This window comes from Rhea americana, unplaced genomic scaffold, assembly GCF_003343005.1.
Source record: "Rhea americana isolate MKP2758 unplaced genomic scaffold, rheAme1 scaffold_296, whole genome shotgun sequence".
In the NCBI taxonomy this organism is placed as follows: Eukaryota; Metazoa; Chordata; class Aves; order Rheiformes; family Rheidae; genus Rhea; species Rhea americana.
In genome coordinates this window covers 208,702-220,998 of record NW_028186419.1, presented here as the reverse complement: position 1 = coordinate 220,998, position 12,297 = coordinate 208,702, and the positions used below count along the sequence as shown (strand labels likewise).

Below are 12,297 nucleotides of genomic sequence, written 5' to 3'. Positions count from 1 at the left end.
CTAGCAAGCTGTTTGTGGCAGCTGCTTGTCCACTGTTCTCTTTGCCTAAAAATGCATATTGCATGCAGCATGGTTGTTTCAGGTGTTGGCTGGGAGGCTTGTAGAAAAAAACTCCAACCTGGGAGAGCTGTAGTGTATAAATTTCTGCTGTAAATGCACAGAATTGGTTCACTAGAATAATAAATTTCATTTGTCGTTAAAGAGTTTTCTGTACTGTTTTAAACTGATGCCAGAAAGCATGGCCAGAGCAGTAACTTGAGTTAGCAGAGCTAGAAGAGGAATATGTACTTAAAGGAAAATTGGGAAACTTAGTTATTTTATGCAAGAGTTTCATATTTTAAAATCATGTCGTTCTGTTTTATTGTTCTTCATGCTTTTTTTTCGCCTCTTCATATACTAGTAGTTTGTTTTGGAAGGCTGCTTTGTGAAGTGATAGCCTAGTGCTGTGTAACTTGCAGCAACTGAGACCATCCCTTTCCAAAGTTGCCTCAACCTTTCAGTCTATATTCAGAAGCAAAGATCGAGTTTCTTCTCTATGCAGCAAGTAGATAAAATTGCACTTCAGCTCCATCTGCTGGTTGTATTATCCATTAGATCCTAAAGATGGAAACTGCACCGTGAAAAGATGCGTAGAGGGCAAGGAGGTCACGGTGGCTCTTGTGCTGTGGATAAGGAAACTTCAAGAGTTGGTTAGAACAAAACGGGGCTTGGTAGASCACCTCGCGCAGGATCCCAGGAGATCTACTGTCAGCTCTGCTCTGGATGCTGCTGGAGACAGGTGGTGCTCTGTCAGTACAYGATCCAAGCTTGCCATCTGCCTTTCGCATGGTCAGGTGTAAGTGTCTGGAGCAGGCTGCAAAATGTTCGTTACTGAAATTGTCTGAAGTGAGAGCTAAAATTAAAAGGCCGTTTCTTGCTCATGTCTGATCAAGGGTAGCATAGTTCTGGTATTGACTAATTTGTTGTTTCTTGTTTGAGATCATGGAATCTGCTTGTTTACTGTGCTTTGCGTACCAGGAATGAATATCTCAGTTTTTAGAAGAGCTAACAGGGGCAGAAGGGAACATGGACAGCAGCGATTCTTGACTGTGGTAAAGGTGATCTCTCATCAGAAATGCTCGGTTTTGKTGTTCTGTAAAATAGCACCATCATGAGCAGAAGCTGCAGCAGGAGCTAGAGAGGGAAATCTGGCACTCTGCTTGGTCTGCTAAAGTAATTTGATATATTAGCAGAAAGAAGAACTGAGAGCAGAAGATGATTTTAAAACTAAACATTTCACAATTTATCCTAGTATATGCAGCTTGTGGAAAAATAACTTCTAATGAGATTCACTTCCTAATATGTTTCTTAGGTCTTTTGAAAATTAGTCCGTTGCGTTGTAAGCTCAAGCAGAGAAGTTTTTACAACACCTAACACAGTCTGTGCTACTCACCAGGATTACACGTGCTACTGCAGTAGAAATAATAGGAATTTTCTTCCCAGAAAATATAATAGTTCTTGTTTGTGTGTGTCTGTGTGCTTCTCCCCCCTTCGTTCTTGATTTTTTGTAAAGTAACATGATAGTTTTTGACACTTATCTTCATCAAACTAATTACACACCTTTCTGTAATAGATGCATTCTTGAAATGCCACTGAGAGTTCTGTGAGTTTTACGTGGAGTTTTGAGACACAAGTGGATTGACTGTGGTTATGCAGAAAATCTGTGGTGGAAGTAGATGACTTATTTCAGATTTCCAGAAATTGACTGATCTGATGTTACCACTTTAATATCATTCAGTGTCTTAGTTRTTAGTCACTGAAAGTATTCTGTGGCATGCTAGATTTTTTGCAATATGTCATACAGGAATCAATTGGTGTTAGTGTTTGTGGATGTTGAATGCAATTTGAATAATAGGCAGAAACCAATAACTTTATAGCCTTTAGACCTACTACCTCTGATTTCCATGCTCTGCTTTCCTTTTTTGCTGATCATATCAAGATTTATTTTCAAATGCAGATCCTTAATAAAGATGATTATCTATATGAAAATATAATAGATAGTCTAGAAAAAGTATTACAGTGACAGGGCCTGTGCTGGACCCTTAGAATATCATAATTAAACTATCTCCAATGTAATGATTGACAAGATAAAGAGAGGTTTTCAGGGGAAAAAAAAAGAGTATGTATTTATTTAAAAGAAATACGGTAACATTTCACATGGTTTTGTACCTAGTCTCATAGCTGTATCATATTTTTTGACTTAATGGTTTGTGCTGAAATTACTGACCCTTAGGTAACTTAGGTGGGCATTCATGGTATTTAGTAAGATGTATGGATGTCTGGAACTTACAGTTCACACTTAGATTCATAGGCTTCCTGGTGTTTGTTCCATGAGATAGATACCCATGGCATAATGCAGGCAGGTGTGATCATATGCTGCTTTTGTTCTGAGCCAGTTGAATACAAGCTGATGCCCTGCCCAGCATAGGCAATGGGGGATTATTCTAGAGCAGTTCAAACAGGTCTAAATTGTGGCTGCTCATTCTTTATTTCTGCGTGTCAGAGCTCTTCCTGGCCTGTAAGCCAGTTTAGGAAGCTGTTGGAGGAAAGAAAAGTGGGAGGAGGAARGGAAAGGATTAGTTTTTGGGTGGTGCTTTCTCCCTGGCTGGCCTGCTGCCTGCTCTCATGAGCACCAGTGCCAGCGCGAGCTGGGCAGGACCCTCTCTCTGCAAAAGGGCTGGGATTTCTGCAGCCCATACTCCTATGGGCTTAAGCACCTACCATTAATGTAATACCAAGATCGCTAGTAAGTGCTGTTCGGGCTCAGTGCCATAATAACGGGATTTTAGAGCTTCTGGTGGGTACAAAGCATGAGCAGAATAAATTTCTGCAAGTTAGAAATGAATAGAAATAGAAATCGGAGTAAAAATACCCTGCTTCCTTATTTTAGAAGCAAGTGCTTTTAATTCAGTGTTAGGTAAGCTTGGCTTATGTTACTGTATTACCTTTGAACCGTTTAAAAACAAACACCAGTAAAAATCCTGTGTAGTTTATAAAAACAATGAAAAAGATGATTCTGGAAACAGCATGCATGAATTTTAGGGATTTGGGGATAATGAGCCCTTGCACTTTGACTGACTTACTCCGTTTTGAAATTTCTCTGAAGATATAAGGTAATTAGTAGCCTTCAGTAAAGCCACAATTAGCATTTGATAGATAACATTGCTGAAATATCAGTTAGATTCTGTGTGTTGTAATGGTCTGGGGTGAAAGCTGACAATTTAGCATTTCTGCAGAGCTCTTGGACCACTGTACGTTGCCTTGGTGTGACAGACTTTTACACTATTGCAAAAATGAGCATGCTGGAGTAAGCAATTCTTCCCTAGGGAGATACACCAACATTAGAGAGGAGATGCGGTGCAGGACCTAAGCCAACAAGCTATGCCAAACTTTTTCTTTCTTTTCTTTCTTTCTTTTTAAAAGCTTGGGTTGGTGCCAGCACTGCTGTTAAGAGGGAGAGGGGAGCTGGTGGCAGGTAGTGAAAAGCAATAGAGACGGAGAAAGGGATGCAGGGGAGCAGCAGGTGAGGATGTAAAGAGAGACTTGGAGGATGGACAACTCAGCTGAAAAGTTTCAGAACTGCTGCTTTAGATTTAGTGATACTGCAGATCAAACACGGATATTTGCAATTGTGCTATTGTTCCACCTGCTTTAAGGACATTTTTGTTCTTTAAATAACTTTTCTTGTAGGCATGGAAGGCTGTTCTGTTTAAGTAATTGTCTCCTGGACTACAGGGGAATGCATCATTCCAGCTAAAAACCACTAACGTAATGAAATCTTATGAGTGCTTTCCAATGTACAATATGCATAAAGAAATGGTTATTCTGGCAGGTTCGGGGTAGAAGATTATTGAAGTAAAATTCCATTTATGYTGTTGGTTTCTTAATTCTTAAATTTTCCTCTATCAAATTTTACTGAAGTAAAACTCCTACAGAATCTGTTCATACTGGGACCTATAAGCAGGTGCCGTTTTATTAGAATTGGGACAAACCATGAATCTGCAGTTCAGATTATGTGGATTTGATTTTGGTGGCTAAAAGCACTCCTGAACACTGTTGTTCAACTGTTACAGACTGTAGCTTGATAATTCTGCATTTTTGATGCTCTGTCTTTCTTGGGTAACTGCATTCTCACTGTGGAATTAGGAGTTGGCTCTGCCAGTTTGTACCTGTGAACTTTTATTTGCCCATATGAAGTATGCGGCCTTTTAGAGCAGACCTCCTAAAGATAACTTCTTTATTGCATGATAAAAGTTTCTCAAGATGTGTTTAAAAGGCTGGGAACATCTAAATTGTAGGGAATACAAGAGAAAGGGAGAGAATCACAGGCTGCCTTTCTTTGGAGCCATGCCTGGGTACTTTAAGAGAGCTGAAATGGGAATTGTCTTCTGTCATCATTTTTTCTATGGGGAAAATTTACAGAGTAGCACTCTTCTCATAAAGCTTGGAAACCCTCAGGGTAGAACTGTAGGGCATTTTCTACAGCTGTGGACAAGATTAAAACAATTAAATGACTATATGTGAATATTCCTATATATTCTCTCTCTATATATATGTATATGGGGGGAATCTAGAGAATAATTGTACAAAAACTTGCTTCCTTTTTTCTTAAAACCATGTATTTACTTCACAGCAAGCAAGGGCAGAACAGGAGGAGGAATTCATCAGTAACACTCTGTTTAAGAAGATTCAAGCTCTGCAGAAAGAGAAAGAAACACTTGCAGTAAACTATGAAAAGGAAGAGGAATTTCTCACTAACGAGCTCTCAAGAAAACTGATGCAGGTAATTACTTCCTTTACTGGTATTTCTCCCAAGATCCTCAAGGCTGAATGGTGGTTGAGCTTTTGTTTTTGTTACTATGACTTCAGTCAGAGGGATGTGTTCAGGTCATAGCTGGTATAAAGCTGTTATTGATAAAAACAAACATACAAATGCGTAGTAAGTTTGGATTTTATTTAGTTTTTTTGTTTGTTTTAAACATGTTCCTGTAAAGTTTGTATCTCTGAACTTGTTTCGAGAATCTGAAAGTTTGTACTGAAATGCAAAGAAATACATGCAACTTGCATGTTAACGGTCTTACAGAAGGGAATTACTGATTAATTTAAAAAGTTAGTGAAATGGACAATTATCTGGAGTATTTGATGGGGTTCTGAAATAGTAAAATATAAAAGCTTGCAGCAGTGTATGAAGKTTACCAGCAAACTTTATCCACAGGTTTACTCAAACTTTTAATAATTCAGTCTTTTTAAATTGAAACATTTATATCAACTGGATGCTAAAAGTAAAAAGTTTAAGATGCTGGGCCAGTTTATGGTAGAGGAATATGTAGAAACTTTCTCTGATTGCCTGAGATGATAATTTTTGGAGAGCAGGTGAATATTTCTAGGAAACATTGTACATGCTTGCTCTATTCTGTTATACTTGCCTAGATGCTTGCTTTTGGTCTATGTATGAGACAGGTTAGTAAGTTAGGTGAATTTTTGGTGACCCACTTTCTCTTTTCATGTAATTACTTATCAGCTTCATCGTGAAAAGCTAGTCAAGTTTAAGGGACCTCATTTGTGTGTTGTAAGCATTTCCTACATTCGGCAGCTGAGATGTATAACACATTTAGCCCTACAGTTAGTAAACATGTTGTTTGCAAACAACATTAAAGTTAATCTCATCTGACACTTTTGTTACTGTGAAGAGGGACTTTATGACTTTGTAGTTTAATGCCTATATCACGTGGTAATTTAAGCATCAAGAATCTTTCTGAATTAAGGCTTGCATTTGCTTTCAAAACCATAAATTTAAATGAAAAATAGAGAAGCTGATGGGAATAAAAATAGGGTATCAAGTGTTCTTTTCTAATTGAGATAAGATATAGGTATCACTGTAGAAAAAGTTTTCCACTAGTCTCTTGCAGTAGTAAAATGGCATGTTGAGCAATGTTGTTTGATTCAGAGGACTACTTAAAAATCAAATATCGATTCAAGCTACCTGGAGGCATTCTATGCGTTGTATAGAGCAAGGTAAGGCTTCCTTTAAAAATAAAAGCACAAATTAATCCTTGATATGGCTGAAGAGGCTTTGAAGTCATGTGATTACCTTACAGACAAATTTGTACTGAACAGGTTTTGCAGCAACTGAATKCCTGTTCCTAGTAATAGCTTGAAGTATACTTTGGTAAGCAAAGACTGCCTTAGCCTTTTTGTAGAATTCATCTTATAGACAAGCAAGATACTGCTTTAAAGCTGTATCTTTAACAATCTTAAAATACTAATATTATATAAGATAGATTCATACATTACAGAGAGAAGTAAGACCTTGTTGTCTACCTAAAGCTACAATTAACTTTTTCTCTGTTATGGGCTTTCAGAAAGTMTCCTTTGACTATTATCCCAAATTAAGGACAAAATTAAGCTCTATCCTCAAAATGCCCAAGGTAGTGCCTTGTTGTAGTGTATGAAATAATTCCAGGGTGTTAAGCTGGTTATCCACTGGAAACCCTTGAAAAAGGTATATTCATTCTCACTACTGAGAGGAGGATTCAGAGATGCAAGTATACCAAAACCAGGATGTAGGCATATAACTGATGAAGTTATTGGAGCTTTTTGTAAGGCATCTGGATAAACCCCTCAGTTTTAGATTCAACATCATCCTGTAAATATACCTAGCTTTTGATTGGCAAGCTGTAGGTTTTTGCTGAAAGAACCTAATTACATAGCCATAACAACAAGAAACAGAGGTAAAATTCTGACTACCTTCTGCTTTTATTAAACCGTGCATCAGCCTCCAGTATGTAAGCCTGAAGCTTATTTCATTTCATATGACTTTCCTTTAAGTTTTATTCAGCTTTTGATAAACAGGATCATGTCAACCATAAGATTTTGAAAGGTAACAATTTCTTATTTTYGAAAAATGCGCTTGTGTTTCCAATCAGTAATACTAAACTGTATAATTTCTGTCAGCATCATTAGCTAACAACACTTGGAAGTAAATTTTAAGTTTATCCTCTTTCTAAATACTAACCCAGTTGACTGAAAAAAGAGAACAGCTGTCAGCATGCTGTTGATGTTGGATGGTAAAAGTGCTTATGAAAGGCAAGTGACATTGGATATCTTTTTTTACTGTTTGGCTACAATTGTAACCACAATGCTCAGAGGAAAAGATGATAAAGAATTTATCAAAGCTCTTGTACAAAGCATGTTTTAAACTGTGTCAGAGGGGTCTGCCTAGTTGGAACCTATATCGTCTAGAAATCTGGATAGCTTTTTGTACCATTACAGAGACTCATGGCTTGCAGTACAGCTGGAGGATTAATTTGTTTTAAAAACAAACCAAGTTTAATACAAAAACTGTTGCTCTTTTTTGTGTGCACTTGCTCAATGCAGATCTCATTTCATGGCTTGATTGCATCTTTGATGTGCTAAATTTCATGGAAAATGTAAAAATGTGTATATTCTCTCAAGCACTGGTAAAGTGCTGAGCAGCTTRTAACTTATACAAAGGAAATGATCCCTTACCTGTAGAATTAAAAATATTTTTTTCATGGAAACATTCAGATATTTCCTATTTCTATGGTGATTTTGGGTGTAATAAGTTGATATTGGAATATTCATGAGTTGCAGGCTATTTTCTTATATAGTTAAGGACTGCAAATAACATTGATGTTGACYTTTTTTTGTGTTTTCTGGAAGGTTAGCTGTTGCTTAGATGTTCTGAATCTCACTTACAAAGCCTGGACTCTATACCTAGGTAAACTACTTGATAAAGCTTCTGAGAAGAAAGAATTCTGATATTACAAGTAATTTTTTTTAATAGAAAAGAGGGCTTTACTTTTATAGTATCTTGACTCTTCTAATTCATGATACTCTTTCAGTTGTKCAGATATAGTGCTGCATTCCCAAATGAGATTTTTGAGACACAGAAAGCTAAGATAACTGTATTTTTTTCCTAAATTTCCCAAGACTTSTGAGTACCAGTATTTGTGGTTACCTACTAAAATGTAGCAATTCTGATACAAGGTAGCTTGTGTTTCTTGTGATCACAAGAATATTGTGAATGAAGGCAGGCTTCATGACTTCCTTGCTATTACTTGAGGATGCAAGACTGATGAGATGGTTATAGGGTTAATAAAAGCAATGAATTGGTACCTGTCCACTTCCATTTGTGGTATCTTCACTCTGGACAGGATTCTAACTAAATTTAATAGAGGCTTTGATGATTTACCAGAAGTGTAATAGTCTCCAGTAGAAGTGTTAGATAGTAATTTGTTTCTCTTTTTAAATTCCTAATCGCTGTGTCTGTGTGTTTACCTGCCAGGCAATGTTGAGCTAACCATGGAACTAGGCTTCCAAAATTCATGCTGTCAGATATCGTGCATCAAATGGCTTCCTGCTTTTTGTATGACTGTGGAACAAAAGCTGTATATGAATCTGTTTTGTCTAAGACTTTGGCTTTTAGAACAGAGGGAGGGAAGTACTTTAGATAGCCTTCCTCAGATTTGAGGTCTCTCAAATTTTCAAGTATTTACTAGTCTGTGGCTGTTTTGAAATTAGTGCTATATTATTCAGTTGAAAGCCACTTAGCAGAGGGACTTCTTCCCTAGTGTCTATGTGTTTTTGTACTGTCAAACCTTTGTTTTTCACAATTGTAGGGGCTTATGCTTTGCATTCAGAGTGGCGTCTGGAATGAGCTCCCAGAATGTCAGTACATTTTAAATGCGAAAGCTGTCTGCCAGAGCACAAACTACAGTGCTCCCCACTAATAGCTTAACAAGAATTTCCCAGTTCAGCATGATTTGCATTAGTGTTATAAAACAGAGTTGCATCAGTTTTTCAATGTTGTTGTAAGAAAATAGAATCAGTCTGGCAAGTAGTAAATGTTTCAAAAATAAACATACATAGTTGCGTGCAAAAGGCGGCTTTTTACCTGGAATACTGCTGCCTTTCTGTGGTCAAGCTTTCTGGTTCCATACCATTGCTTGATAGTTCTTGTTTATAACTGTGGTGCTAGCTTTTACTGCCTTTGCAAGATCGTTGAATAAGTGTATGCTTTTACTAGTTAAATTTCTTGTGTTAACTGTAAGTGTCTAGACTGAATGCTGCAAAGATGCAAGGAGATGACATCCATCTCAATAATTTTTTTGGAGTGGAGAAAAGCTTTTCATGACAGATGTTCCTCACACAGTTTTTATAAGCCTTGTATTCTCTGTGTATTTGGTTTATTCAGTTATACTTTTGTCTACCTAAGTCTCCAGAAAGTTTGGAATATTAATTTGTATGGATTCTCTTATTCCTAGCCATTAGAGAGTGCTAGTATTATTTTCAGAGGATCACTAGAAGTGTTTTGATGCAGGGTCCATGCTTGCAGTTGTCTGCATGYACTTGTTGTGTTACTGTTTTGAGATTTGAAGAAATAAATATTGAAATTTCAATCTTTTKTGAAATAAAACTGACCCCGAAAGTAATTAATCTTAGTATTGTTTTAACTTACAAATTCAATTATTCTTTAAGTTGTCTAGCACTTTTTTCAAAGTGAAATACAGATTTGTCAATAACCTTTGTATTTTTGCAAGTACAAATTGGCCCAAGTGTATGTCCTTGAAAGTAAAATGTTGTGACATACCAAGATAATAGCACAATACGTGCAGTCAGGCAAATTAAGAAATTGAGAGCTATACTGAAACATTTTTCATGCAAGTCTGGTTCTTGACAATTCTTTCAAAAATTATAAATCTATAAACACAAGCAATTGCCCTTCCTGCTCTCCAAAATACCATGCATCAGCTCAAGGATGTGAATGTGATTGTGTGGAATAAACACAGATTCAGCTCATATATTGTTTATTTGATGAACATCTGGACATAAAGTGGAGGCAAGCTCATGATACATTGTTTGTTAATATAGAGGACTTTCGAGATACAGTAGAGGAAGAGTGACAACTTTTGAGTTGTCAAAAATACAGCTTTTTACAGTTGTAAAAATACAGCTTTTCAGTAGTGCAGTGTTCAAAGTCGTAGTATGATGGACAAATTATTATTTAAAAAGTGGAACTTCATCAAGTAGGTGCATTATTTCATAGAAGCACTTTCAGCTGTTCCAGAGTAAGGTGGTGGTGTAAGGAAGTACAGTAAGCGTGGCCCTACATTTTATCAAGAGGTTTGTTTCCGTAGAGGGAGGAGAACATTACTGTAGTTGTATAAAACATCTTTAGGACTTGAGCAAACTGCTGCAGGCACTCTTGTGGCTGATAAGCTTTATTTTTCATGGTCCAGTTCTGTTTAAAGTATTTGCTGACTCTCTTGCCCAAAGTCCATCTCTGGTCCTATGCAGCTGTCTTGAGACCCTCCCTCCCCCATCTCCTACATTTTTCATATGCATTTCAATGTCTGTAAGCCATTGTCATGAAGGTCCTTTTCTAAGACTTTTTTTTCCTTCTTTGCTGACAGCTAAAGGGGTATTTGTAAACAGTTGTTGTAACAACATATAATTAAAAACAGTTTGTCTGAAAATACCCTGTTCTCTTACTTTACTATTTTATTGGTATTTTTTCATTGAAAAACAGCATTTCTAGCTCTTAACAATGTTTAAGCTTTAACAGTTTTTTTTTTTTTTTTTTAACTGATTAAAGCCAGTTAAGAAAAATGATTTTACCTGGTTGTGAGTAACAGATACCATTAACGTGGGTTTTGGGGAGTGCTGTTTCTGCTTTCTACCTACTTTGAATAGTGAAGGCAAAAGGATAAAGAAAAGGAGTGCACAGTAAATTAGCTTTGTTGGAATTTCCAAGAGGGTATTCATGCTGTARTCCCTTTTAGCACTAAAGGGGAATGAATTTATGGGTTTGTTTTTACTCCTAGTCACTTCACTTCCTGATACATTTATGTTTAAATCAGAATGGAGAATATTTTTGTGGGTAAATCTCTGCTGGCTTTACTTACTAGCTTTCTGATCAGCTGCCACAGTCCTTTGGTTATGGTGTGTTCATACTGCCAAGATGGGATTTAATAGGTCCTACACAGCAGCTACAGATCTAATGAGTAAGCCCTATCAATCCTGTGTGATGCAAATCCYGCACAAGCTTTACCAGGAATGATCTGACAAACAAGACTGTACTATTACAAATTAATTTGTTTTAAATAATAATTGCATTTGCATAAAGGAGAAAATAACAAATAGTGTATCTTGCTTAAGTTGGTTTGAGGTTATATTACATAGTTGTATCATTTGCCAGACTCACTGGATTGTCTGCAAAAGCTAATAGTCCCTAATCACACGCTTGCTGTGACCAGCATCTGACTCAAGGCTGAGTAAGAGATTTTGGCCATGTGCCTTCTTACACTGTTTAATTTGCTAACTAAGTATAAGCTGATTACAGCAACTAGCTTTGGACTCAATTTTTTGTTAGGTGAAAAAAAAGGGTCTAGCTTTTTCGATTAAGCATGATTAAGGTTGATGAAAGTGAAGAGGCATGTTACCTTGGGCTAGGTAGTGATCTGCAAGCTGTCTGTATTCCTTATTTTCTGTGGTGGTGTTCAGCCTGAAACTGTAAAATGGGGAGAGGGGCTTAAAAGGTTGTAAAACTGAATAATGTCTTGTTCATACAAAAATGTTTTGCAGCTGAGTTTTACTGCATTGCTCAGGAAAGAAGCTTCAAATGTCTGCTTATCAAACAACACCAATAGTATTTTAATAGTGCAAATTTATTTTTTTTTACTAAAGGTATAAGTTTAAAATTTTCTTCTGATGAAAATCTTACTTAGCAGCCCTACTTTCTTCCATAAGAAATGGAATGGTTTTATTTCTGACTAAACAATTTAAGAAAATTTCTTAACTATCTGAGTTGAGAATGGTTCTGATAGTCCAAGGTATTATTACGCTAGAGTCCGGACAGCTTCCTCAAGTTTGTGGGAATTTATGGGCAAGACAGTAGAGGTATAAAACTGAAGATGCTTTCTGTAATCAGTTTAATTGTGTTTTGGAAAAATCTGTGTAATTTTGTCAGTGGASAAAATAGATCTCAAATATTTTTCATTATGATTCTAGTATGTATCTTAATTTGTGAAAAACAAAATCTGTGCAGATTGATAAGCCTTGAAAGCACAGTGCACACTTCCTTTGCAGCGCATGCAGCTGAGTAGTTGCTGCCTGCCCAGGTGCTCTCCTCCATAGAGCTTCTACTCTATACCCTCTGCCAGGATATGCTTTACAGGTCATTTTCTCTTTAAATAGCAGCAAAGGGAATTGAACAATTGAGCTAAGCAATTTTTA

At 36.8% G+C, this 12,297-nt stretch overlaps 1 protein-coding gene across 1 annotated transcript in view; it reads left to right on the top strand.

Moving 5' to 3' along the window:
- Positions 1-238: 238 nt before the first annotated feature.
- CCDC6 (coiled-coil domain containing 6) overlaps positions 239-12,297 on the top strand; it is a 35,735-nt gene continuing 23,676 nt past the window's right edge. Inside the window, exons 1-3 of the mRNA XM_085309332.1 lie at positions 239-250; positions 695-835; positions 4,673-4,822. Coding sequence (XP_085165458.1) covers positions 239-250; positions 695-835; positions 4,673-4,822 — 303 coding nt within the window. The remainder of the gene's footprint in view (positions 251-694; positions 836-4,672; positions 4,823-12,297) is intronic.